This window comes from Cryphonectria parasitica (genome assembly GCF_011745365.1).
Source record: "Cryphonectria parasitica EP155 unplaced genomic scaffold M406scaffold_6, whole genome shotgun sequence".
In the NCBI taxonomy this organism is placed as follows: domain Eukaryota; kingdom Fungi; phylum Ascomycota; class Sordariomycetes; order Diaporthales; family Cryphonectriaceae; genus Cryphonectria; species Cryphonectria parasitica.
This window is the reverse complement of record NW_024468914.1, coordinates 3832407-3860233: the sequence shown is the minus strand read 5'-3', so window position 1 is coordinate 3860233 and position 27827 is coordinate 3832407. Positions and strand designations below refer to the sequence as shown.

The 27827-nt window shown below is 49.9% G+C and overlaps 8 protein-coding genes across 8 annotated transcripts; 4 read left to right on the top strand and 4 right to left on the bottom strand.

Annotated features, from left to right (window-relative positions):
* Window positions 1–1669: 1669 nt before the first annotated feature.
* M406DRAFT_347355 (aldehyde dehydrogenase) lies at window positions 1670–3488 on the top strand (the record flags this gene model as incomplete). Its single annotated transcript, XM_040922282.1, has 5 exons — window positions 1670–1693; window positions 1777–2264; window positions 2396–2690; window positions 2744–2914; window positions 3021–3488. The coding sequence occupies 5 exons, from the start codon at window positions 1670–1672 to the stop codon at window positions 3486–3488; spliced, it is 1446 nt and encodes a 481-aa protein (XP_040774993.1).
* A 147-nt stretch (window positions 3489–3635) lies between these two features.
* On the bottom strand, window positions 3636–5255 carry M406DRAFT_75254 (uncharacterized protein; the record flags this gene model as incomplete). The annotated part of the gene is made up of 4 exons (XM_040925825.1): window positions 3636–4015; window positions 4085–4139; window positions 4194–4964; window positions 5070–5255. 4 exons carry the CDS (start codon window positions 5253–5255, stop codon window positions 3636–3638), a joined length of 1392 nt encoding a protein of 463 aa, XP_040774992.1.
* Window positions 5256–8080: 2825 nt separating this feature from the next.
* M406DRAFT_280107 (uncharacterized protein) lies at window positions 8081–9449 on the top strand (the record flags this gene model as incomplete). Its single annotated transcript, XM_040918403.1, has 4 exons — window positions 8081–8351; window positions 8587–8801; window positions 8894–9129; window positions 9209–9449. The coding sequence occupies 4 exons, from the start codon at window positions 8084–8086 to the stop codon at window positions 9339–9341; spliced, it is 852 nt and encodes a 283-aa protein (XP_040774991.1). The 3' UTR covers window positions 9342–9449.
* Window positions 9450–10954: 1505 nt separating this feature from the next.
* Window positions 10955–15046, bottom strand: M406DRAFT_225614 (uncharacterized protein; the record flags this gene model as incomplete). The annotated part of the gene is made up of 5 exons (XM_040915732.1): window positions 10955–11184; window positions 11266–11512; window positions 11627–11948; window positions 12006–12272; window positions 12333–15046. Coding segments are annotated over 5 exons (3780 nt in total), but the record flags the coding sequence as incomplete, so codon positions are not given.
* A 446-nt stretch (window positions 15047–15492) lies between these two features.
* Window positions 15493–17445, bottom strand: M406DRAFT_262986 (uncharacterized protein; the record flags this gene model as incomplete). The annotated part of the gene is made up of 1 exon (XM_040917554.1): window positions 15493–17445. One exon carries the CDS (start codon window positions 17443–17445, stop codon window positions 15493–15495), a length of 1953 nt encoding a protein of 650 aa, XP_040774989.1.
* Window positions 17446–18099: 654 nt separating this feature from the next.
* M406DRAFT_260952 (uncharacterized protein) lies at window positions 18100–20091 on the top strand (the record flags this gene model as incomplete). Its single annotated transcript, XM_040917406.1, has 2 exons — window positions 18100–19488; window positions 19843–20091. The coding sequence occupies 2 exons, from the start codon at window positions 18100–18102 to the stop codon at window positions 20089–20091; spliced, it is 1638 nt and encodes a 545-aa protein (XP_040774988.1).
* Window positions 20092–22392: 2301 nt separating this feature from the next.
* Window positions 22393–24223, bottom strand: M406DRAFT_262722 (FAD binding domain protein; the record flags this gene model as incomplete). Its single annotated transcript, XM_040917531.1, has 3 exons — window positions 22393–23638; window positions 23698–23898; window positions 23970–24223. 3 exons carry the CDS (start codon window positions 24221–24223, stop codon window positions 22393–22395), a joined length of 1701 nt encoding a protein of 566 aa, XP_040774987.1.
* Window positions 24224–26057: 1834 nt separating this feature from the next.
* M406DRAFT_51480 (uncharacterized protein) lies at window positions 26058–27441 on the top strand (the record flags this gene model as incomplete). Its single annotated transcript, XM_040924444.1, has 3 exons — window positions 26058–26187; window positions 26253–26928; window positions 27009–27441. Coding segments are annotated over 3 exons (1239 nt in total), but the record flags the coding sequence as incomplete, so codon positions are not given.
* Window positions 27442–27827: the final 386 nt, after the last annotated feature.

The window sequence follows — 27827 nt, the reverse complement described above, 5'->3', positions numbered from 1 at the left end:
GGTCGGTGTCGCGAATAGCGAAACGCGGAATCGCTCTGAGTGTCGCTAGTTGCAAAATGTGATTATCAACGAAGACTGTAGGTTTTGTGGCTTAAAATCAGGCTCTTCGTGTCGATTAAATCCCGAGCTGATGCACCTGATCGCATGAATCACTTGTTTTCTCGCCTACCTAATCAAGTTCTGCGAGTCACAGTGGAAGAGAAACCCCTGTTTGGGCATCGAAATCAGCAGGATGCCACTTAGATCCTCTGCATCCTTAGCGTAGCTGTCTGCTTATGTACTATTATGTACTGTTCAGGGGGATAGCATGGAACACAATCCTGTTCCACCATGAGAGACTACATGGGTCAGATGAAGCAATCATCCAAGTAATTCTCGAATGATGTTTAGCGTCGATAGAGACGTAGTAACCGGTGAGAAACAACCGGTGGAAGAGGCAATGATCTGATCTGATACAAATCCTTCGAAGACTAGCCTAACCATTGGCTAGCCCTCATTCACTCCCGGAGTCTCGTGTAAGCGAGTAATAATGCAGCATGTTCTGCAACCTCAAAAAGACAGGGTATGGCGTGATTGCGTCAACAGGAGTACGTTGCTGAGTCCCTTGAGCATTCTGGCCCCGAGATAATTTATAATTTGAGTTTGTGCCCAGCGTTGGGTTTCTCGGTGCCGTAATGAAAGTCCACGCCCCGAAATTACATTGATACGTCCGAGGAGTCTCCAGGCATATGTCGCATACGGGTACACATCGGCATCACCACCATATCATACGATCTTGGGAGGCATAAGCCTGAGTCTCCTCGCATCATTGATCGTGACTTCATGCGAAGGCTCAAGAAGGTACACGAGGTAATCTGTGCACGCGTACGGACTTGTAAGGCTTGTACTTGTGATATAGATTAGCTAGCTAGACCAGCGAAGATAGCCAGACGGTGGGTTAGAGTGACTATTCAGAGCTATCATAGCAATCACGAACATGCTAATCAACATGTGGTTGTTCAAGATGCTACAAATAGCACGCACAGTAATATTACTGCGACAAAGTCTGAATGCAATAAAGTAACGTGCTTCCCCGGTTTGAGTGCAATAACCATGCGGGAAGCTTCCTGGGAGATGCCCGAGGAGACCTTTGCTCGCCTCATTAGTACGCAACATGTTCTTTTTGTGGAAGTGATTGCTTACAGCAGATACTACCCCAGCTAGGACCTAATGTTGGAATCAAGCATAAGCTCGCATGTAATCTCATCCGTCCCATGTCCCCAGTGAGTGTTTCTGACACCTCTCGAATCCATCCAATAACAGATACCCAGCATAGATAGCAAATGGTTCACTTGCCTCGGATCCTTCACTTCAAACTCGGCGCTATTGACAGCCTATAATTGTTCCTTCAGCAACGTAGTAGGTCCAGATGCACGCGACTCCAACCGCATTTGGGCGAGCATCGGTTCGCTTAATAACCGAATGTAGCGCTGACAGTTGGTACCCATGTATTCCCAAAAGCGCCAACTCTCGCATATACATAGCCGGGGAGGCGCGCTGTAGCATCCATTCCAGGGACATCTCACTCATGTGTTGATATTGAAGCTGTCGCAGCAATTGTGAGATAGCTCACTGTGGCCTTTTGACATCCTCGCACATACGAGAGCACCAACGGTCCTTCCTACCCACCATGGCCTACAAGCTTGACTTCAAGGTACGTAGCTTTTTGTTTCGGGAATTTTCGCGTAGGACTCGTCATCACACCTGCATTCCTCTAACAGCTCATACCATGTTCAGGCGCCCTACCTTAACGTGATCAACAATGAGCTCACGTCTACAGCGCAAAGGCGCCACGGCGTGGACCCCTCCACAGAGGAGGCTTTGCCCGAGGTCCCTGTGTCCGGCAAGGCCGAGCTCGATCGTGCAGTAGCCGCTGCAAAGACTGCTTATCCTGCATGGCGGTCGCTTTCCTGGGATGAGCGAGGATCGTATCTGCTCAAGCTAGCAGATGCGATTGAAGCCAATCACGACGACTTTCGTGATCTCGATATTGCTGAGACTGGCAAGCCTTTCCAGCATGCTAACTTCGAGATGGTTCTGGTTCTTGCGCATTTGCGTGGTACAGAATCTCTGCGTATCCCGGACGATGTTGTGGAGGATACTCCTGAGAAGACTATGCTAGTTAGGTATAGGCCTCTGGGTGTTGGCGCTGCTATCGTACCGTGGAACTGGCCACTATTGCTAGGTCTTGGTAAGATTGGCCCGGCGGTATTGGCTGGCAATACGTGAGTCAATCCGTCCCACAGCATTATTCCTATCGCATTTTCAGCCTATCAAGAAAGGATCTATGAGATCGCTTTTGATCTAAGCTTGTTCCTTTCGAAGCATATATCTTTGCTAACAAGAAGATGTAAAGCATTATCGTAAAGCCAAGCCCATACGCTCCTTATAGTCTTCTCAGAATAGGCGAGCTTGCAGCCAAGATCTTTCCACCTGGTATTATCCAGGTATTAAGTGGTGATGAGAGTCTTGGTCCGCTGTTTACCGAACATCCAGGAATTGCTAAAGTCAGTTTCACTGGCAGTATTGCAACGGGCAGGAAGGTCGCTGAAGCATGTGGCCGTACACTGAAGAGAGTAACATTGGAATTGGGCGGAAACGATGCAGCTGTTATTTGCGAGGACGCCGACCTTGCCAGAACTGTGCCTGGAGTAGGTTCTTTGTCTTTCCCTACTGTTGCTTCGTGGCTAATAGTTTCCTACAGGTCTCCTTCCTGGCCTTTCTCTGTGCAGGCCAGATTTGCATGAACATCAAACGAGTCTACGTGCATGATAAGATTTATGATGCATTCCTGGCTGCTATGGTTACTTTCATTCGTGATAACATGCCATATGGCCCTGCTGCTGATCCGAAGACGATAATCGGACCTCTCCAGGTATGTGATTATGAGCGAGTTCATTCCTCGTTCATGAACCGAAGCCTAGGCTGCAGAGCTGAGACTCTGCTGCACAAAAGAGATTACTAACATAGACCTTGAGTAGAACTCTGTACAATATGAGAAGGTTAAGAAATTCTTTGCGGAAGCTGAAACGCAAAAGTGGACGATCGCTCTCGGAGGTCTTGAGGAAGAGGCAAAGATCAAGTCCAAGGGTCTATTACTCCCACCAACGCTCATTGATAATCCTAGCGATGATTCGCGCATCGTGGTAGAAGAGCCCTTTGGTCCTATCCTCCCTGTGATGCGCTGGACAGATGAAAAAGAAGTTATCAGCCGTGTCAATGCTGTCGAGGCAGGACTTGGTGCTTCAGTCTGGAGTAGCAATATCGAGAAAGCTACTGAGATTGCTGATGCTCTGGAGGCTGGCAGCGTCTGGATTAACAATCATTTCCAGGTGTCACCAAATATGCCTTTCGGCGGACACAAAGCCAGCGGTATTGGTATGGACTGGGGTGTCGTCGGCCTGAAGGGCTGGTGCAATCCGCAGGGATTTTGGACCTTCAAGAAATAAACAGCACAAGTGATTTTAGAAGCCACTGGTCAAGATAGATCTCAGACGGGTTTGGAAGATATAGCAGTCATTTTGATACGAAGTTGCCCAAAGTCTTTCCAACTGTCAAGATCACCTAGTGATCGTCCCACTTCCCAGACACTGGATCTACACCGTCCACTTCTTCATTGATCTCGAGGCAAGAACTTGCATGACTAGACCCAATGCTCCACCAAAGGCATCACCACCAAAATTGCCCAGTCCTGCATAGCTCATGGCAAAACTACGTACTTCATCCGGCTCTCCAGCCCGACGAAAATCCTCTGCGATTTTATAATTCGTATTGGTCACACCTCCACCAACACAGGCTCCCACCAAGAACATCCACACTACCCAAACTCCGTAATAGGTCAGAAAAGGATGCCATAGCTGCACAATGCCGACAACAGCCAAAGCCAGCTGTGTCAGAGCCCAAGCCCATATCATAGGCATAGGACGGGCTGCAGAAAGTGTGCTAAATATGAATTGAGCACTTCCGTACGAGAAGACTGTTGGTACAAGAGGATAGGTCAGAAACGCTCGGGGTTGATCAATGGGCGCCACGATGAGCTACTTACAAACGATTTCGAATTGCAGGTCTGTGTTCGGTCTCGCCCGGAACCTCTCGAGAGTCTGTAATGTTGTCGATGATCCAAAAAGATTTACGACAGCACTTGTTGTACATACGAAAAGGGGAAATACGTATTTCGGCGTTAGCTCTTTGAATAGCAGTCCCACTCGTGTCCTCTTTGGACCAAACCCGGGTCTCTGAGGCTCCGAGGCGGTATCTAGGCCGTCCTGGACGATATTCGCCGCTGGAACAGCACGTTCTGCAACAGCCTCGACATCGGACACGCGACTAGCGAGTGTGGCCTCACCTACCCCAGTCATTGGACTGCTGCTGGCCGACTCTACTTTTCCCACCGTACCCAATCTCGAGCGTTCAGCCTCGGACCGACCGCATTTGTCGAAGAGGCCCCACCACACGAACGGGATAAGTCCCCCCGTAAACAGAAACAGGAGCAATGCCTTGCGCCAATTCTGGTCGAAAGCGCTCGCAAGGCCGATGAACACGCCCGGCCCCAGGATGATAGAGAAGCTGCTCCCTACGCTGAGAGCAAGCACGGCCTCGGGCTCGAAGAAGGCGGCCACGGCCATGTACGTGTTTGACCCGAAGGCATAAACGAAGCCTGCCAGAACAGTCCCAACGACTGGGCCTGCCTTGTTGAAATGGGATGAGTCCGAGATAGGCTGCGGCAAAGTACATAAGAGGTAGGAGAGCAGCGATGCCAAGGTGCAGATGATCATGCACACGTTATAAGGTATGTAACGAGCGTACATAGGCGTAGTAAAGGAGGCTAGGGCGGCAGAGAGATCGAGGCAGATGCCATAGACTCCGGTCACGCCGGCGAACATTTGGTTGGCCGCTGTCGTGATTACCATTGTAGGCAGGCCAATCTGATATTGAGAGGCTCGCCGTCAGATTGATTCTTTTTTTTTTTTTTTAAAGGTGGACGGCGACCCGTAGAAACTTAACGGTAGTTGGTGGGGATTTCTACTCACGAGCAGTCCCATGGTGAAAAAAGCTATTGTGACTTTGTTCAAACGAAGCCTATTGAGCGTTCTTGGGCCACCGCCCTCGCCTGATGCATGGACAATCGTCTTCCTCTTGTTGCCCATGATATCTTCCATCGAGGATCCTTCAGAATTAACATGTGTTTGGATTTTATTTGTGTGCTTCATCTCCATGATTGCTCTCCGCTGACGCCTACCGTCTGTAGCTTTGCTAGCGGCGTTTTATATCAGACTCAACGCCTGCTTCCAAGTTGAGAATGAAGAGAAAAGGGATAAAAAAGAAAGGTAGGAAAAGGAACCTTTGCTCTAGCCGCATCCCTTACAAGAGGAGCTTTTGCTCTTTCTTTGCCGAGCTACAGATACGCCGGGCAACGGTCGATCTCCACAAAAGGACCCCAGTTCATACATTGACTTTGACGTGGACTAAAAATTCCTTTGTACATAGTACTTTGCAAACTGCGGTGCCCCACTCGTGAGACAAATTTTGTTGCTTCTCCTTGGGCCCCACAGAGCGTTTCCTCCAACCGCGTACAGGGGTAGCACAGCACGAACAATCGCAATAAGGCCGTTCATGCGATCATTACTCCGTGCTCATTCCGGGAACACATACGCAACCTTACAATACTTCATACTTATCGCTTCGAATAGTAGTGCACATCTTGACATGGACGAACGGATTATGTGAATACTCTGTGGCTCGTTCTATCAGGCTTTATTACCTTGTCACAGTGCGTAAGTAGTTTACAACATCTATCTCTCAGTTCCACAAGCCAGCTACAGCATGCAAGTACGCACGAACGCGACGGAGATGTCCCACGAATGGAAGCGCAGGAAGGATTGCTCGGAACAATTCACAATTGGTATTGTGCTCACATTAAACAGGGCAAAATGCTAGAAATGGACAGTTGGGTGCGCAGCGTAAGGGGTTGCAATGCAGTCTGGGGCTGGACCGAGGAATCAGACGATGGGGGCCAGAAGAGTGTTGTACTACATCGTTAGGGGTGCAACGTAACGATGACAATACAAGTAGCGGTCAGATTGCGAGAGACGAGATGATTGGAGCTAGAACTGTTACGCATTCTCGAGTTCTCATTGCATCGGAAATTGGGTGCTACAGGATTCAGATACTTTCTTGCCCCATCCAAATGACAATTCATATTAGCACTAACGATCCGCCCAAAGTATAGCATCGAAGATTGAAAAAGACTCGTGTACTGTAGTGCGAGGTTGAGAGAGCAAGAAGCTGGTAAATTTACTATTTTTTTATATTTTAATTTAGCAGCATCTTGTCATATTCAGTATTTGCATCTAGATTTAGTATCTCTTGTCGCACAAGGAATCTATTTGGGATGGCTGTTGTTAATATAAAGCTCAGACATTTGAAGAAACGTCAAAATTGCTTAGCTCGTGAGACCGCTTGTTCGTCGTCTCTGTGTGCCGCTGTCGATCAACCCCTTTCCGGGACCTTGACACGTCCGGATATGATTGAAGTACTTGTTGTCATCTTCTTGTTTGGGTTCGGACTACCCCTTTGCGACATGGGGGTAAAGAATCAAGTGATCACTCGAGAAAAACTGACCGACGACCGTACAATGAGCCTACCCGCCCCCACGGGGAACATACAGTACGCATACATTTGAATACATACTATATCCGACTGCAGTGCGGCGTCTCATCATTGGCTCCTTCAGGATAGAAACGGAAATAACAGCCGCTATGATGCAAGGAGATCGGTCTGTCAGCCGTTCCTGGGAACTGGGGCGATGATTTACTAACTACCTTCAGATACTCGGCTGATACTGATAAAAGTATCAGCCGAGCTGCATTGCTACTCAAGGACGTACTGAAATTACGTACTGTGTGGTAAAACGTTCTTCGGCCCCTAAAGCTAAGCATGTTCAGAGTTACAGGAGCGTGCATAGTAATTAGCGAGCATCGGCGACGCGCGTTCGCCTTGTTCGTGATTGAATCCTCTCCATGCGGTGCATGGACACGCAAAGCACAATGGCGCTGCTAGCGTCAGATTGAATATATACAGAATGGCATCTCTTCTGAACGAGCACCGCAGCCGAGGTTGTGTGAATAGCAGTCTATCACCTAACTCGTGATACATGCAGTCTTCTTGCCAAGCAAGCATGAACATCCGTTAGCAATTGCGTCACTCTTCCTTTCAAGAAGCAAAACTTCCACTGTGACGCCGAACCGCTGCACGAAGCTTATCCTTTGAGATGCAGTGATTTTCGTTTGCGACTGACACTCCGTCATCTTGATCCTGGCGGGAAAGGTTGCTGTCCAAATATATCTCTGATACTTGTTTAGGAAACTCAAGCCGTCGACCCTGTATGCGCAGTACAAGGTCCGGAGCCCGCGCATAGAGATACGTCAAGGGCAGTTCTATTCTGAGGACTTCGTTAAGTGTGTACATTGATCGTCTCCAGCAAGCCGCAACGGCTCAGAGCACAGTGCGAGACGTTGCCCGTACCATGCTGAAAAGTCGTGAGTGGGAAGTGTGATACTGATGTGATCCTTCGGGCATGCTTGTGCATAAGCAGTAGTTTCGAGGGAAGAATCGTGCAATGCGCAAGGCTCCTCACATGTATGGCTAACGCTTACATTGTACGAGGTAGAGGCCTGGGTTATTGTGGGAATAAAGGCTCATTGCGGAACAGGCGGCCAACCTGTCACAACATTCCTTTGCTCACCGCATTTAATATGAAGGAATCTATACTTGTATTGGAAGCGACAGTCTCTATCAAGGTTACATTTGGAAATACAAATCACGAGCTGGTGATGGATTAGGTGAATAATTCGCCTGCCGGACTTGGTATGATATGTTCGGTCACGTTGAAAGATCCTTTATCTATATGAGCAGAGACTTGTCCGGCTGCGGCCCTAACATACAGCATGCCTTGGGTCTCGGTATCTCTCCTCAGTTGCCCTGAGCTCTCTTCAACCGATACTCACTCTTGTCAAGCGCATGCATTCTTCTACTTGTTGATACCATGGCACCCTCCTTCTTCAATCTTCCCGCGGTCTTGGACGCCAATCATGCTAACGGCTCGCATGTAGAGCGAGTGCTTGGCCCCCGGCAGAATCATGTTCTTCATACACATTGGAGAACTCTGGACGATCAGAGCATGTCCTCTTCTGCTCTCATGGACGCCTTTGCCAACGATATCCCGCTTGTGAGACAGCGAGGCTTCCTCACTCCAGAGGAGTGCGAGAAGATGCTTGACATTGTCAAGACGCACAAGATTGTAGGACTACACAGTAAACCCTGATAGTACGCTCAACATTAAGAGTCCATAGGGCAATTACGATCTCGGCAACGTTTGGCCTCGCGTTGGTTATGTAGGAATAGCCCAATATGATCACACGAACAGTGGGTCTACTCTTTTACTTTGCAAGGCGACACGAGTCATCTGTCCAACCCCAACTTCCTCGCTCGTCTTGTGTTGAGGCAGGACATTCAAATATGCTGACATTGTTGATGCTATAGACAAAGATGACTATTTTAGTGGCATCAAGGAAGCGGAATCTCTCCAGGTCCGTTGGAAAGAAGAGGCTGGTATTGACATTATGCAACGAGTGGCCGATAGCCTGGGTAAAACCACCGGCATGCCAGTCCGCCGGGCGAAGGAAGGAGAAAGAGAGTATTTTGCTGGTGTTCTCCGAGCCCTGGACACCGGTATTCAAATTCATTCTGACTTCGCACCCTATGTAAGGTCTCCACCTCAAACTCTCAGCAAGAGAAAAAGAAAATCACACGTGACGCGGAAGAAGACCAGATTGACAGTTATTTTTATGGGCAGGAAGGCGCAGGTTGGGAGATTGGGCGTGTCGCAGCTCAGCTCTCGTGGAACATCCTGCTGAACAAAGTTCCAGGAGGCGATACGTTCATCTACGACAGAGAGTGGCAAGCCCCTGAGGACGACATGGCATGGCGGAAGGAGTTTCCCAAGTATGCTTATGATCCGAAGGTTGTCGAAGGCCGTGCAATCAAGGTAATGAGTGCTGTAGCTGGTGACTTGACGTTTTTCAACCCAAGGTAAATAGCCGGACATCATGGAGACCCTTCCAGAATTCTCAGGTCAACAATTACTGACAATGATGTTTCTCTTTGGTAGGAATTTTCACGAGGTCCGACCATGTGACGTGTCCAAAGAGGCTCCGACACCTATGCGATTCACCGTAAGTTCATTTGTAGGGTATCTACCTGCTTCGGGATGCGAACCCCCTACACTTGTACTCTGGTCGTGATAGACTAGTCGATGAGTTCTGGTTATCAAAGGATCATGTACACAGTTCTGGGTTGTGATGCGTGCGTGGAGACTAGCACGCTGATAATACTTCATATGTGCATAAACGAAATGTTCAAATTGTCAATTCTCTTCTATACTAGATGTTCAGCCCTTCAAGCTTTGTCTTCCCTTTGCCTGCGTCACTAACCCAGTTACACCACATACTATGCCGGGTAGTGCACATGGCGTCTCGAGACAGAGTAGAGGACGGTCAATATATGGAACACAGGGTGCAAGATCATTATGGGCGCAGTGAACCCAGCCTTCCCGGGAGATATATATCATGTGTGAGTCCGACCGTCTACGCAGCTACATAGGCCACAGTATTTGCCGTGGTATTGATCATCAGTCGCCTGCAGCCATTATGCAACCCACTGAATATTTTCTAGTCTTTCATGTTGTTAATTACCGATTAAGCTGAGCGATAGAGCGCTGCATGCATTTCATCGGCGAAAAGCTTGAGAAGGCCGCAAAACTCATGACCGGATAAGACTGGACACCTCCGGTAAAGCCACCAAACCATTCATCAAGGGCCGTCGTAATTTTGATAGGAACTTACTAAACTAATGCTTACTCACAGCATGACGGCTGGCAATGGCTGATCGAGGAATTAGATGCCAGTCTAATACTTGCTGGACGAGCTTTTCCCGGAGCAAGGAGGGCACCAGTTGCTTATCATGATGTCTAGCTGCTGACGACAAGCTACACGATATTGTATGTGCTATTGACCCAATATTCAGCTCAGATCCATCTTTAGGATACACCGAAATTCTGCGTTACAGGGCCACCAAGGCACCGTATAGAGGCACGGGCGGTGCGTAGACATTTGAGAGTATCAGCAAATTAAGGCTGCTTGACTCTGTGACTCATGGGTCCTTGAGACTTTCGCCCATGGGGCCGCTGATGCTTGCACGGACGGTAAGAAACCCCTGTTGATGGTGTTGGAGCGGGGTGGTTAGCCGTAGACAAAGCCGCTTGATCACAGACACTCTGAGTCCAAGTCATGCAACCGGACGGCATCGACCTTGAGGGGTGCGGAATCAAGGCAGACCAGAATGCAGTGCTGACAGTGCTAATGGAAGCAGTAAATAGTAAATAGTTGCATTCGCTACTTGGAAATAATTTGCTTGTTCAAGACTCGCACTTCGCGCTGCTCTTGTCAGCATCAACCCTTCGGATCACTACTGTGCTCATCACACAATATTATACCAACGAACACTTGCATGCAGACTCCAGTTTACATTTTCGTGTCCAAAGCTTATACTTAGCATTGCTCTTATTTCAGGGTAGGCTCTATCAGTAGTTTAGGATCTTCGGATTACTGAAGCGCTTATTATTCTCACTCTTACCCGCTGCGGACTCCCCGCTTATCTGAAGAACAATATATGGAATCGATTTTATGAGGAATCATGCACCAAAATATACGAATGGTACCCATACATGAGGGTTTTCCGGATAGCGCACTTTCAAAAGCATTACAGCATGTCTCAAAGCCTCAGCAACTCTCCAATCATTTCCTAAGCCTTCTCCGAACGATGCTCGTGCTTCTTCTGATTCAGTCTTTTCCTCGTCCGAGTCATCTTCTGTCCCCGTACTCAATAGCTTTGAGTAAAAAGCCTCAGCTAAAGAGACACATATATCGTCGTCCACTGTCCATAACGAACCAATTACTCCTGAAAACCCAGTCATCTGAAAAGCGCTGGCCAGGTGCAGTCCCTCATCACCGAGCCCCTGCGCTTTAACCTCTGCTGTTGAGCACGCCGACAAGAAGGCGATACGAGGGCCACCATTACCTTTCTCTCCTCTGTCAGACTGTGCCGCCACCACCTTGGCCAAGCGAGCGACTGTGAGTCGATCCACGACCGGGTTGCCTCTTGCACTACCTTGTTCATTGTTCGTTTTACCGCTTTCTGCTTCTTGTCGCTGTAATAAGAGGTGACTGCGAGACGGGTCATTCGAGTCTGAATAGCCGTGGCAGGCGAAGTGGGCCACAACAGAGCTGGCAATGTGAGCGAGCACTTTGTCGGCACTGGGCTGTGGTAATGGTAACACGCGAAGAGATGCTTGCCTCCGCGAGGACGGGTCAGCATTGCTTGCGGTAGCGCGTGCAGCGGCGGCGGTGACAACCGTCTCAATCACTTTGCCCTCACGCTCGGCCCCCTCCAGGGGCTTGCGGCCCGGGGTCGTCGCCATAGTGACCACCAGTATAGTATTGTCACGTGAGGTGTTCTTGTTACCTCTTACACCAACGCTTTCATCATCTGCCACACTCTCTCTGTGATTACTATTCCTCCTGGCCCTTTCCCGAGCGTAGCCCAAGGCTTTCACTGTCGGGGTATAGGATGATATTACACTGTCAAGGGCGCTCTCGCTGGCATTGCCTGCGGCATGGAACGGGAATCGACCGGCTATTCCAGCTCCTATCCACCAAACTCTCTTGGGGCTGTTGTCCCCTGGAAGCGAAGCAAGTCCCATGCCTACCAATCCACTCAGAACGGGTTTCACACAGTGCTCCCAGAGCCAAGTCAGCTGGTCAGATTCTGCGTCCTCGTCGTCCGAATCATCGCTTGGGATATCCCGATCCTTAAAGCCTCCCCGACGGCCGATCTTGTACCGTTGGAACTGGTTCCGTATAGAGAAAGGTGCTGTCGCTGGGGAGAGGGTAGGTAGCGGAATAGATTTTACACCATCGTGTGCGATGATGATAGCGTCCGAGCCCATATCAGTAACATTAACAATGACGATAGGTCCGTTGATGGCGTGGCTTCTTATCTCCTCGATGCTTGGGCCCCGAAGAAACCGACTATAACCCGGAACAGTGTCACGAATGTCATCGATACAAGCTTCGATCGCATAGACGGCCTCCCTTCGTTGTTTGAGAAGTCGCTCCCTTTCTGCATCATCCCAGCCGTCGAACGGCATGGAGGCCTGCGTCCTTAAGGTCCGGTACTGCTGGGCTAAGACTTTGGCGGTGCTTTCGAGGGATGATAAATCATCAAGATTGTCGATCGTATAGCCGAGGATCAGCCCCCGGCCCAGCTCCAACAGCTCAACCGCTTTTTCCACCTCTCCTGCCTTTAGAAGAATGGTACAGGCATCCGAAGCGATACCAGCCGTCTGTGTCACGGCATATTGTTGGTCTTGTCGAGAAGCGTAGCGGGTGCAAATACGCGGCATGAGCTTGACTGCTGCCTCGGCAACCATTGTAGCTTGAGCCCAGTCCTCGCGGAGGCTCAGGAGATGAATCGCCATGCGCATGGCCTCGAACCTCGTCGTCGCTAGGCCAAACGGCTGTTCGGTGGCCCGGAGATAGCACTGGAGCGCTTCACTGAGACTGGCATCTTGATCGATTGGCTCAGCACATTGTAACAGGCTGTTGGCAAGGCGAATAAGGAAGACCGCTCTATCAGGGTGATTCACGGGCGTCGAGTTGACTACCTCTCTTGCAAGCTTAATAGCCCGCTCGTTGTCGCATCCCTGCTTCTTATCTCTGTGGTATCGATGGTCGAGCAGAACCCCCAAAGTGCTAACGCAATTTACCCGACCTCGTGTGGCTTCCGGAGTGCAGCAAATCGAGTTCTCAGCTAGCCGGATAGCCTCGTCAAGGCTCTCGGAGCACTTCTCTCGACGGAAGTTCTCTTCCAGCCTGTTAATGAAGTTATTCACATATATGTTGTAGTTTTTGTCACTCCTTGGCACATTGTGTACCACACGCCTCCCAATCCTAATCGAGGTCTTGAGGTCATCCGTGTCTCCTAGCCGCAGGTATCGCCTGCCGTGCTTGCTGCCCAGGTTGTTTAATCGACTTGTGAGATTCATGTGATTTTCCGGGGTGAGATCAACAGCTTCTTGAGCAATGCGGACTGCCTCATTAATGTAATGCACCTCCCCGGTATGCTCAAATAGTCTCTGGAGCGTGTTAGCCAGATTGATGAGGCTGCTAGCACTTTCCGGGCGGTTTTGAGGCTCCAGAGCCATTGCAGCTTGTGCCTGCCGGATTGACTGTTCCAGGATATTCTGGTTGCCAGTTCGTGAGTATTCAAGTTCCAGGATGCCTGCGAGGTTGTTCAGATAGCTAGCACGGTCTGGGCTTTCTTCCGGGACGAGAGAGATCGCTTCTCGGAGGAGGCCGACCGCCTTCTCCAAGTCACTTGCATCACTTCCTGTTCGGCTCCACTTATCGACCGTCTGTCTACCTAGCCTATCGAGCAGGCTAGCACGCTGTGTGTGACTGGTAGGAATGACTTCCACCGCTTTTTGTGTGCTCTCGATTGCTTCGGAGAGGTCTTGCGGGTCCCACCGCTCTCGGTACCGGTTCGCTAGCAGGTCTCCCATCTCGCCCATGCAAATAGCCCACTCCACGCTGCCAGCTTTGTGGTGGCTGATTGCCGTCCGCCAGGCTTCGATACTTTTGTCGAGATCTTGCCTAGTGCCGGTGCTTCGGTGTTGTTGTTCGAAGCAGATGGCGAGTTGCTTCCAGGCTGTTGGAAGTTCTACATCCCCTTGTGACAAGATCCTAATCACCTCTGTTGTTTCCCGTATACCCTCCTCCAGGTCTTCAGGTGCATCGGATTTCTTGTATGACTCCAGAATTAGTCTTGAAAGAAGGATGGAGTGCCGAGCTTGCTTCTGCCCCCTAGCTGAAGCTAAACTTGACAATTCCCGAGCAGTGCTGATGGCGGTTTTCAGGTCCTCCTCGTCAGAATCTGCTTGGTAGCGAAGCTCCAGCACACTGGCTAGATGTTCCAATCGGTCTACTCGCATGACATGGCCAGGCGGTGTCGTTTGAGTACTTGTCTGAGCACTTCGTACAGCAGCGTTTAGGTCCTCTGGATCGCCAGATTTCTCGAATCGATACTTCAGACCTATACCTAGACTGTCCAGCCACCCCGGTCGATCTGCATGGTCTGTTGAGGTCAGGCTAACGGCTCTTTGAAGAGATCCGATGGCCTTTTCTAGAGCAATAGTTTCATGTGCACGCGTATAGCGCCGTAACAACAGGAGTCCTAGGTTGTTCAGCCTACCCGCGAGTTGTAGATGTGTATCCGCGGGTGTCAGTTCAACGGCCTGTTCTGCAGCCGCTACCGCTTCTTTTAAATCCTCGTCTTTGTCCGTACGCTCGATCCACATGTTGAGCTTGCTAGCGAGGTTGGTCATATACGCAGGTCGATCTGAATGATTCTCCGGGGTGATGGCGACGACCTCACGGGCTAGTCTGATAGCTTCTTCGAGATATCCGAGTCGGGTAGTGTGCTTGTAGAGAAGGGTGAGCTTATTTGATAAGCCATTGAGAGTGGCTGCTCTGGCCGTGGGTTCGTCCCCGCAGAGTCTGACCGCGTCTCGGGATGCTGTTATGGACCTCTCCAGTAGAGGCTGCTCCGTCGTTTGCATGAAATGGAGCTCCAGGGCGTTTCCCAATGTGTCAAGGAACTGCGCTCGAGCCGGGTCATCTTCAGCAGTAAGTTCGACAGCCTGCTGGGCAACTCGGACTGCCTCTTCGGCGAAAAAGACTTGGCCGGAATTGCGACAATGGCTCTGGCAGAACACGGACAGATTGCTCAACAGACCAGGTCGCAAAGGATGCCCCACTGGTATCACGTTTGCCGCAAAGCTTCCGCTGGCAAGGGCTTGATTGAGATGACCCGGATTTCCAGTGCTCTCGAACAGCTCATACTGTGTTTCGGCGTCAAAAGCTGCCGCTTCTGCAACCTGCGAGGGATCCATGCTCGGTGAGGTGTCTAGTTCGAGGAAACTGAGCCAAACGCGACTTTTGCAACCCCGGGGCCAGGTTGATCTTGACTTTCATCGAACTCTCAAAAAGTAGTTTTCAGTAGGTGAGCAAGGTGGGAAAGTGGGCAAAGCCCTATTATATGCAGTAAGCACTAAATTGAGGCTTGCTAGTGCTTATAGATGAGGTATCTAGTGGGTTGAATAGCTGTCCAAGTCCATCAAGTACGTCACTTTTATGCATTGGCTTGTTGTCTCATCGAATTGTACCAACTGCAGCTTGTAAAAGGCAGAACCCTGATGAAACCCAGAATGCTCCGATTAGGATAGCAAGGCTCTTCAAAATAGAAAGACTAAGCTGTCCACACTTTCTTTACGACTACTTATGTCTCATCTTGGTGAGTAGGTCGCAGAAGGAACTGTAGAGGGAACATGGCGTAGCGGATTGCATCGTCGTCGCTAGCCGTGGCGATGCGGCTTCCACCGCTCCATATCTGATATATCAACGTCTCAAGGCTTGACGAGCGCCCCCTTTTTACTTCCTTTGCGGGCTTGGGGCTTCTTAAGTGACTTAGATCCACCGGAGAACTGGTAAGGATGAAGAGGAGATTTTCTTGCACTGCCTGCGTTCGTGGCAGGTCTTTGGGCCACCACACCTTCTTGCCTCGAACCCTTCCTTCTCTATTTGTACCAATGCATTCAAAGCGACCAGGCGGAAGCTCAAGTCCATCTGGGCTAGAGCCAGAGAGAATTCCGATCCTTCCTGCAACGTTGACATCGAATACCCATACATACAAACATTCCACGCCGGTGTTTGCAAGGCTGATGTAGACGCGGTCGCCCTCGGTCACATAACCGTCCCCGTCATCTCCAATAATTCTTTCTGGTTCGCCTCTCTCATTTACGGTTCCAAATTCTATTTCGATCGAATGCTCAAGAGTTTCATGGGCTACTGGATCCTGCAGCGAGAGTAGATGTTGAGCTCGGGCGAGATGTCCTACGGCCTCAAGGCAGCGAGAGTCGCGCTCTGATGTCGATTGGTTGCTGTGGGGTAATATTGAGACGAGTTTGACACCTCCTTTGGCATACAAGGCGAGGACTTGGGAATCCCATCCAAATTCGGCGAGAACCGGACCTTGGTACCCAATCTCCGCGGGTCGGACGAATCTCGATTTTTTTAAAGCTGAATCCAACCATGCAAGGTCGGGAGGGATTCTGACTGGCCATCTGGGGAGGCCGCTTTGGCTGAGAACAGCTAGAGCTCCATCGTCGGGGAACTCATACACCTCACACCCTTCCAGCGGCAAAAGCTCAACGATGGCCTGGAAGGCCGAGACTTGGGTTACCGAGGCTTCTGCAACAGGGGTTTTGTGTCTTCCGCTATCCTCGAGATGTACGATTGTGTAGATGTCGTGTTCGTAAACGCGCGACACATAACCGGCTTGAATAGCCACTTCGCCCGTCTTGGTGTCTTTCTGAAGGCGAAACTCCCCGTCCCCATAAGGGCGCGTCTGCAGGGAGAAATGTAGCCGGTCACCTGGGCCCTCCACCCGTGGGTGCTGCCGCGGGAACTGTATGTTCACCGCTTCGGCGACACGCAGCATGATGGCTCCCCACGTCGTCATGATGCCGTTGCTTTCAGAGAGCACGCGTTCAAGCGCCTCCGTCATGGCGCCGCACCAGTCTCCGTGGGAATTCTGGTATTCCCAGGCTGTCTCGTTGGGCGCGGCTGCGGCGATCCGCACTAGGAATGGATTATCGTCGGTGTGGGTGTCCTGCTGCAGGTCTTGTCGCTGCCGCAGCTGTTCATGCTTCAGGATGTCGTCAAATCTGTACAAAGGGATCGCTCTAGAGACTGCTGTGTCCCCAAGAGCCGGATCGCGAGCCATTCGACCCGCATAACAGCAGTCTAGAATGATTGTCACGTTATGAGTCTTCTCGGTCAGCCTCCACAGCAGAAGTGACAGCTCGAGGCCGAGGATGCCTCCGAACTCGCCGCCTGGGGCCTCGTCAAAGTCCATAGGAACTATAAATTGGTATCGCCATGGTCTCGAAACGGCCACTTCTGCAATGCTCTTCCCATGTTTGTCTTTGACGGACTCTACCATGCCTCCATGGCCGGAATAGTAGATCACGATGGTATCTTCGGAGCTGGCGCTGTCGATGAGCACTTGCAATGCGCGCAGAATTCCCTTTCGTGTTGCATCCTCTTTTTCGCAACGAGTTACTTCGAAATCGAGACCATCGAGTAACTTCCCCATCTTTTCAATGTCGTTTGGGGGGCCTTTCAGTCGTCCGTAGGGGCTACAGATAACAAGACCCCGCTTGATAGGCATGATTTTGACTTCTAGAGGAGGTAAAGGAAGTGGCTAATGTCGGATACTTGACTGATAGATAGGATATTGGAGACAACCCTTCGGCTTTCAAGAACGATAGAGGCATGGGGCCTTTGAAATGAATTTGTAGATTCCTTGGCATGATTTCGCAAGTCGAGAACCAAAGCACGCATAAGCACCCCATGACCTTCTTATTACATAAGATTCATGCCCGCATCCTATATACTACTACCCATAATTCTTTCAGTTAGCTTCTAAGGCTTGGATCTTGTAATTGTGCCCAGAGGGGGAAACTCCAAAGTTGGAGTGATCCAAACAACCTGGTTGCGCTACACTTTGAGTGAGATGAACGCCACACTGACATCATGAGCTGACATCAACGACAGATCTTATTGGTTAAATATGACGTATCGAGCAACAGTTACCATTTACACCATTCAGAGGAGGAGGGAGGAGCGGGGAGCAGCTGAAGTCCACGCATATCAGTTAGAACACATGAGCAGAAAGGGCTACGTGGAAACGTTCACAGCGATGATATGTTTCCTCCGCCTCATCTTTCACCAGCTAATCCAACGCTCTTTATATCATTGTTTCGATACTCTGCAGCTACGAGACATTTACTTGAAAATTATTCCAGCAACTTATTGTATCAACATGGAAAATGTCAGCTCCAGTATAGCGGGACACCATGCCCTGTTAATTGGAATCAATGCATACTCAGGCCAGCCGTTGAGAGGATGTGTTGGAGACGTGAAAGACATGAGAGACCACCTTCAGGAACTCTCCTTCCCCGTCTCTATACGGATGCTCACAGCCACGCCCCCTAGCCCGCCAGACTCCCAAAGCCTCATAGAGGATAGGCGGGTCTGGCCTACATATCTCAACGTTAAAAAATGTATGCAGGACATTGAATCTATAGCGGTACCCGGCGATTTTGTCCTGATCTACTATTCCGGTCATGGTGTGCGGCTGTGGCCATCCACCCAGGTTGGTCACATGTATACTGGCGACATGGCACTTGTAGTGCTTGACGGCGACAGCGGGGACCAGGCACGCTATCTTCGAGGCCTAGAGCTGTCTTGTTGGTTAAAGAAAATGGTGGATAGGGGGTTACTGGTTACCGTCATTCTGGACTGCTGCTTCTCCGGGGCCATCTCTCGAGCTGATGACACCCCGGATACTACTATCCGGGAGTTGCCGTACGATGTATTCGTGGACGAAACCTACCCTATCGACCCAGATGCGGCCGCCTTGGCAGATACTCTTACTGGTGCATACTCTCGCGAGGCCTCGATGCTTCCCAACTGGATTATCAACCCCCGTGGATACACGTTGCTCGCTGCTTGCGGGCCACATGAGTTTGCTAGAGAAGCCCTGGTCAGCAGTGGTCTATATCGTGGAGCGCTGTCTTACTGGCTGTTGTATAGCCTCAGAAGGCCAGGTGCTTCAGACCGATCGCAGCAGGACACATACCACCACATCTGCTCTCAATTTCGAATGAATAACTCGCCACAGTCCCCCATTTTGTATGGAAATAAGGCCTTCCGATTTTTCAACTCGCCTGTGTCGAGTGCGGATCTTACAGCCCCGGTTCAGCTCCTCTACGACGCTCGCTCCCAACTTATTCTGGAAAACGGTCGCGCGCACGGCGTCTGTGAAGGCGACCTCTACCGTGCCTCCCCCCTTCATAAAGGAAAACCCCAGCTTGCTAGTGAGCCAACTCAGAGTGGGGCCACTGTACGCGTTGCCAAGGTCGGGGAGCTCACATCAGCGCTTGAAGTGGTGGATCCGGTAAGGAGCCAAACCCACGTGCGGACCGGATGGATAGCCACGCCGCTGAAGCGCCTAGGCCTTCAACGATATATAGTGCTATTATCTTATGGGCCCAAGCATTCCGAGGAGTGGAAACAAGCGCTGGCGCAACGGCCATCTCTCAACGTCCTCTGTCAAGACCCGGGCGATATTTCTTTTGCCTTCCGTGTCATTGTGAATGAGGGGCGTTTTTACGAGGTCCGCGATGGCACTGGTGCGGAGCTCACATCCGTGCCCAGCATTCCCGTGACAGGTAATCTGGCTGATATTGACGCGGTTCTTGATATGATCGAGCATCTAGCGAGTGTCAAACACATCTTGGACATAGTCAGCCTTCCTGAAGGCCTCTATCGATCTCGCTGGAAGATTCAACTCATCAGTCCTTCAAATGAAGCGATCGAACCGGACAAGTCGATCGAAGTGCGAGATGGAGATAAACTCATTCTCAAGTTTGAAAACTTGGACGCCAAATGTCTCTACCTCTATGTCTACAACGTCGGATCCAAATGGGGTGTCCAGAATATCATCAACGCAACCTGTGAGCCCATTCCGGCTGAGGATCAACGGAAAGGCTACTATGGCAAGACGAGAAGAATTATTAAAATGCAATTAAGTCCCGACGTCCGGGAAAAGAGGGGGCAAGAACTCGATATCCTGAAAGTTTTTATTACCTCTCGTCAAACATCCTTCGCGTCAATAGAATCAACACCTCTGAACGCTACGACTAAGGCGGATAGCTCGACGGGCGTTTCAGTGACCGACGCAGGCGAAAATCGCCTGGATCGTTTGGACTGGCTCGCGATGAATTTTCATATCCGAGTATGTCCCAAATAAATTCTCAAGCTCTGCTTGTGAGATTGCTGAGCCACGCGTTCTGTTAACGCCGTGAAGTATTGGATACGTATCCAAATCGAGGAGTTTTTCTTATCAAAACTTTGAATTCTTTGGTCGAGTTTTCTGTAATGATGTCGCATTAATTGGTTTGCACTTCTCTCATCCCAAATATCTCAAGAACCACCTCATGCAATGCAACCCCAAAATCAGCATAATAATTACTGCTAACGTTGTGATAGCAAGGGTGCGTAACTTCGGGACATGGAATCATTACATGTGTGTCCAGTGGTCTGCATAATAAAATATAAGGATACAACACCCTTCACTTTTCTTTTCGGGGTACGTAGCAACAATGGACATCTTCTCTTCTCTTTCCGACTTTGCGGCCTCTGAACAAGTCTATCACAGGGGTTTCATCCTGCTCTTAGAATACGACATTTTCGTGATTAGAATGTATTTATGACGGGCGCTGGCTAGCCTGCCATATAGCTTGACATGTGCAGTAATCATATGCGATAGCTAAAAGGAGTGACCACTCCCAGCTGACTGGAAATGGCTGTGGCCTATATAGCTGCGTAGAACGGTCGGACTCACACAAATCATGTCCCGACTGAGGTTCATGCAGAAGAAGCCTTCTCTGCTCATTAGTCCACAGTCCACAAGAGCATCATAGTTCTCACTCTGCCAAAGAGCCAGCAGCACAAGAATCAGTTAGGTACAGGCAAGTAAATTTAGCAAATCTTGAGTTGCCCGAGCAACCAAAAGCTGTCGCACTACTGATCGTCACCTCCATTGTCTTTTGTTGACTTCCCACTCTTACGGTGATTGCATCGACTGTTTTTATGACTACTCTTTTTACCGAGGGTTCCGCAGGAGTTGAAATGTTGCGGTAAAGCCAGAATTTCTGCGTCACAGCATTCACATTTCCACCCATAACTGCAATTTCTTAAGCCATTGCTCTTCCCTGCTCTTCTGAATGAGACCTGGGAGAAAAACCCCGCATCCTCATCTGACCTCCTCGTCACTTCCTTCTGCCAAGATAGAAGAGCTCTAAGACCCCGATGACACAATCTGCTTGCTTACTTTCTCTAGGTCAATACCCCTGTCCTCGAAATCATTCGGAACTTGCTACCTTGGTCAATTATACTGGAGGACACTCCGTTGTAGCAGGCTTTTTCGTAATATTTCGCACACGTCTGAGGTCATCCCGCTGCTGTTTTCCCTCCGCCGTCTGGAGACCTGGTATCAGCTAGTATTGAGGAAGCATGCCATACAGTGTAGACGTGCTGTTCCCGGATGATAGCCAACTGGCAGCTGTGAGCGTCAGAACATCGCTTGGCTATTATTCAACATCACTATTGAGTATTTGCGCCTGGCATATTTTCAAGAGATAAAGACACGCAATCCGAATCGTTATAAGTGGCCGAAGAAGGTAATATAGTAGCAATGGCATTGTGTCGCGTAAGTCGCTGTTTGGATAGAAGCGAGCACCGTAACTATAGATGGGTAAGAAGATGATTCTTATTAGTGTCTATAAAGCAAATGTCAAATTGTGCAGAGAGCTTTTTACGGTTCGGCTAATCCACTTTCACAAAAATGCTGATCTGCAAGTGCAACACCATGATCCAATATCGGCTCCGTGAGCAGATAATGTGCGAGGGCCGTGCACGGCCCCGCCAGCCAGCCAACAGCCAGGCCTGTTCATAGCCTCGAATAACTCGGCCTCGTGGCCTTTCTTCTTTTCTCTTTGATGCTCAGCGCACAGCAATATGAGGCTTTTGCCCTCGCATGTATACACGATTATACATACTTAGAATTCCTTTGCTAAGCAATTCCGAAGTTCTGCATTTGATAGTTCTGTTCTTTTCCTTTTCTCCCCCTCTCTTTTGAAAAAGAAAAACAGGGAAAAAAAACCACCTTTGATGGCTTGCTTTAGTTAGCTACTGAGAAATACAATCTAGCGCTCATCTAAGTGTTCATTTGATATATACTTGGATTACTTTAGGAGTAGTGAATACTTCTATTATACTCAGAGATTGTGTATTATTCAAAGCCTGTACTTACCACTGGCAATAGTATATATATGTTAGTCATACTTTGTTTTTTTTTCAAGTTACCATAGTGCTTATTATAAGACTTTACAATACATCAATAAATCTACTAAACTTATAGTCATTCTCCTCAAGATAAAGCTTAGCACACAATCGATTGGCATTTTAAGACTTCACGGCGACTTATTAAACTTGGTTCGTAGTGGGTATATTAAACGAATATCTTAATATTTACAGAGTGTTCGCCAATTTATGTACGGCACATCCTTCCGTCTTCGCTGACAGTCCAGGCCTCACTTCCAACGCCCTTGAGGATGTAGAATAGAGATTCAGGATCCCACTTGTTCTTGATGGCCAAGAGCGCATCGTAGTTGCTACCGAAGAATGTCTCCTGCCAATCTGGCTGATTGAAGTCGGCTTCGTTGACATAAGCGCCACTGTCCGGAGTCACGGCTGTCAGCTGTGGTACGAATTCATCCGTCATCTGCTTCTGTGCTGCCAGCATTGCTGGCCATGCGGCAGCCGATGAGTTCCACGGGGTTGTCAGCTGCAAATGAACCGTGGTGTTGCGCCAAGCTGGGTTTGCGGAGTTGTAGGCACCCTCGGGACCAACGTATGATGCCGAGCTACCAACAGCCAACACTCCGTTCGCAGTCAGATTCTGGAGAACCGTCTGGAGGCCGTCGTTGTTGTCCTCGATGACACTGCGGGGTATCATGCGGCTGCCGAACTGATAATCCTCAACAGCCACATTACCATATGGCAGTGGCCCCATGTATGCATTGTAATGGTCGAGGTAAGACAGTTCTGTGTAAGCGACAGATGCTGGAATGCCTAGCTCAGCCAGCTTGGCAGTAAATGGTGCCAAGACAGTGTTCTCGACATAGTCTGCAGTAGAATTGTAGACTGTAATTGGGTTGATGGCGAACACGGCATCGCTGACATAGTAGACAACCATTGCACCCTGGTCTGTCATGTTCGGTAGAAGGGCGTGGAAGGCGGACACAGCTTCGTTGAAGTTGTCCTGCGTCGTGTAGGCGGCGGCCATCTCGAGGCTGGCGCCACCAACGGTCGCTTCTGGGTATGTCCGAACGGTCATAGACAGAACAACTCCGTAAGTGCCGCCGCCGCCACCGCTCAGGGCCCAATACAAGTCACTGTTATTGGTGCGCGAGGCTGTGACAAGCTCGCCAGCAGCGGTGACCACTTCGAACTCAAGAGTCTGGTCGGCACCAAGTCCAAATGAGGTGCTGAGAGCAGAATGCCCGCCGCCCTGTGTGTAGCCTCCCGCTATTCCAACGGTAGGACATTCGCCCGTGACGACCACTTTGTCTTGGGCGTCCGCGGCCTCTAGGATTTCGTAGCCAAGCACACCAGCTCCCACCTGGACAGCAGGGCCGGTGTAGTACTCATCAGTCCAGTCCGTAAAGCTGATGGTTTTCAGATTGTGAGTCCAAATGGCTAGAGCACCGGCACCGGTGGACCGGCCAAGGAAGCTGTGAACGTCTTGTTAGTTTTGACTTCCAAGAAGAAGAAAAAAGGTCTCTGCACTTACTCATGACCGGTGTTACGGACAAGGACACGGATGTTGTTGGTCTGAGCAAAGGTCAAGGCTTCGGCGACTTGGGCTGCAGAGGACACGTTGACGGCATATGAAACATAATTGCCCAAGACACAGGGCCGGGATTGAGCAGTGAAAGGATCGCAGCTCTGGTTTGCAAAGTATGCCTGCATGACCGACGAAGTCGACGGGAAACTGCATTGTCATTACTGTCAGCAACTTCCTCTCGGGCTTGCAGTTAGGCAGAGATGGGCCTTCTTTCTTACTGGGTCTCTGGAAGTGTCCAAGCATTCTGCAGTTCCTCACAGGCGGCCGCATCATAGTTGGGATCATGGCAAGGCGAGCCAATGGGAACCGTGGCAATAAGGGCTCCACCCAGAGACGCATTGAAAGCACTCCAGGTAGAATCGGACGGCCAACAAGCATCACCAGGCAAGCATCGGCACTGTGCGGATACTGCCGCCGACGCAACGGATTGCAGCCCGAATGCCAAGATGGCGACAACCGATAGGAGCCTCATGACTGTTCCCGATAAGTTCTGGTGAGTATGTCTGGATGCCACAATGAGACTGAGCTTGAAGGAAACTTCCATCTGTCGGCCATCACTTGAATTATATTCTCTTTTTAGATGCTATGGTCAAGCACAATATCACCCTGCAGACGCCGAGCTATAGGGAGAGAAAGGGGACCAGAACGGAGATAGTCCATTACTACCGGAAATGGGTTTCTCGTCTCGGCTCGTCGTCCGTCGCGGCATGATGGTACTCGGCCTTTTCTAGCCCTTGGTATTTTGTTAGTAATCTCGTTCAGGGCAAAGATTTATGCTTGCACAGGGATAGCAGTAGTCATCCACTATCCTCGGCCTGTATAAGGAATCTGCGCCCTCACGTGCCGCACTCGCACGTGCAATTTGCCACACTGTCTATCTTGGGCTTTAAGCCTAAGGTGGTAAAGTGTCCACCGTTCGTCGCGACGCACAAACGCCAATTGTTGCATCGAATTGGATCTGATACACTTTTGGGCTTACTGTACCAGAGAACGAGTGTACACAGCGAGTACATATACGGAAGGTCGCCAACAAAGTTGAAGATAAAGTTCTGGCGCACGGCTATATCCCTCCTCTACTAACGGCGATAGTACGGGACAGAAATATGGTTCTCTCCACCTCTGATGGACAGCCGAGCGGAGGAACCTGGGGTATGGGTTTTAAAACAAAATTAAAAATGCGAACCCCCATAATTGCACGGCCTAGACGGCCACCCAATATTGACTACTATGTATAGTATGACACTAGTTTGTGAGGAGACCCGGGCCTTGCGACGCTCGTTTAAAATCTTGAACTATGAACAACCCTAGAATAGAGAACCCGACTGGTTACCATCGGATAATAGCAGACCATGATATACATACTTAAGGCTTGGGTGTTTTAGTCCACTGCTACCCAATGAAAACAGTTACCGTGGAAATGCTGTCTCGACTATCTGAGGAAGGCAACATGGCCGACTCTATCGCTTTGTTGATCCAGACAAAGATCTTGGCTCAAGTATAACTTCAGAATTTAGGCCCGCTCTTTATTTTCTTTGGGGAGTTCGTCGGCACCTCGGCTCCGGAGGTCACGGGGGAAGCGGACCGAAGAAACGTGGCTGGCTCTGGAGATAAAGGCCAAGTCCTAGGCGTCTAGCATGGCCGCATCGCTGATACCGCATCCGCATCCGACTTGCTTCACTAGGGTGTTCGTGCCACAATGCACGGGCTCGCAGTTCCTCACTACGTAATATCAGATGTGGAGACTAGGGGTTTTGCTACATAGACTATGGCAGCTGCAGGATGTCGTCTTGCATCAGAGCCATGGTCCCAACTCTGCTAAAGATGAAACGAGGTTGGCGGAAAGATCACGAGCAAGTCTGTTCGGGACCGTACTGTGATTCTCGTGAACGCTCACAGGTTGAATGGTACAAAAAGTGGCGCTTAGCCCACTCTTTTGGTCGCTTGACAGCTCCGCAGAAGCGAGGCTATCCAGGCAAATAAGACAAGCGACCACCTTGCCAGGTCCGCGACGCCAGGCCGCACAGGCACTCGTACACGGCAACATTCCAGGCACTGCTGTCCACAGAGTCTATTAGCAAGACAAACAGAGCAAGCAGTGCTGGCGATCGTCAGGCGCTCTTCACCATGAGGACTTCATTATGGATTTCGACATTAACGGTTGCAGCTGCGCTGCTTCCGAGAGCAATTGCTCAAAGCTCAGCATCATCTGCATTGGCTTTGTTGCCCTCCTGTGCAGTAGGTTCAGTCCAGAAAGTACACTCCGCAATATCCAGAGCATGGCTAAAGCAGCGTTCCACTAGGTCTCATGTCTTGTGTCGGCAATAGAACAGTCACCATGCTCTATTACCAACCAAACTTGCGTTTGCACAAATGCGCCTCTGCAGGCGGACGTAACAGTGTGCGTTACGCAGAACTGTACGGTCAAAGAATCCTTGGGTATGGTGCCCCGACTCGCCCTCAGCTGTGTCACGGCCTCTTGCTAATTGCAGGCCGGAATTTAGTCACCAAGAACGCAACGAATACAGCATGCGGTGTGCCGATACGAGACAGGTCCCAGACCTACAATATCACCTCCATCACACTAGGTGTCATATCAGGCTTCCTCATCCTCCTGCGCCTGGGCTTCAAGCTTTTGGTTACAACAACTGGCCTGACACTGGATGACTGGTTCATCCTTCTTACTATCCTCAGCGGGGTGCCCAGCTCGGTGATAGTCAGTTATGGCACGGTGCCAAATGGCCTGGGACGGGACGTCTGGACTCTAACACCGACAAAGATTACTAATTTTGGACTTTTCTTCCATACCATGGCCGTTCTATACTTCGCACAGGTCATGCTGCTCAAGTTGTCACTGCTATTCTTCTATCTTCGCATCTTTCCTGAGAGGAAGGTTCGTCACTTGCTTTTGGGCACTGCCGCCTTCAACACCCTCGTTGGAATCGTGTTCATCTTCCTCGCCATCTTCCAATGCCATCCGATCAGCTACTTTTGGACAAAATGGGACGGCGAGCATACTGGTACCTGTATGGACATCAATGCAATAGGTTGGGCCAATGCAATTATCAGCATTGCCTTGGATCTATGTATGCTAGCGATCCCGATGTGGCAAGTCAAGAACCTCCATTTGAACTGGAAGAAGAAGATCGGTGTCGGCATCATGTTCGCAACTGGAGCCTTGTAAGTTCAGATGATTTACCCCACCCCGCTCCCAGATGGTATACAACGTGCTCATTCCGTGGTACCAACCTCCATTATAGCGTTACGGTTGTGAGCGTTATCCGTTTGAGCTCTCTGGTCACGTTTGCCAAGTCAGACAACCCGACCTGGGACAATTACGATGTCTCGATTTGGTCGAGCGTCGAAATTAACGTTGGCATCATCTGTGCTTGTATGCCGACCCTACGTCTCCTCCTTGTCCGTGTCTTCCCCGTCTTCGGGTCGACAAGATCTGGAGGGGCATACTACAACTATAGTGGAAACGGCAGTAAAAGCAACCCCAAATCCAAGATGCGCAGTACCAGTCGGGTGGTCGGCGATTCCAGCGTGGTTACAGCCGACGGTAGGGGAGCTCTGTATAAAAATGAGCACGCAGATCACTTCCGCGAAGCCGATTCAAGCCAAGTCGAACTGAGAGATGTTAGCTTCAGGCCTCAGACAACGTCAGATAATGTTAGCAAAGCATCGACTTGATAGGATAGACTGCATTCTCATTCAATTTAGCCGTTCCGTAATTACCTTTTCACAAATCAAGTAGTCAGCAATAATAATTTTGTCAAGATATCCGCTAGACGTCCAAATCGTGCCTGTCAATCTACGGCAAAAGGTACCAGGTCTTCAATGCTTTTGCGGGGTAGCATACAACCTTTGGCTCGCCGACATACTTCTATTAGCCTTGCATTCACTTCTCTCTCAACATTAAGGGCACTGGAGCAACGGCTCCGATTACGTGCCAGCAGCAACGAACTGAATCCGATGTGTGATGTATACGATTGTGAATGTTCCTTGTCCATGAACTTCTACTTCTCCTCCTAGCCCGCTTCCTGTATTTGTTGTTCAAGATAGACTTGTCTCACATT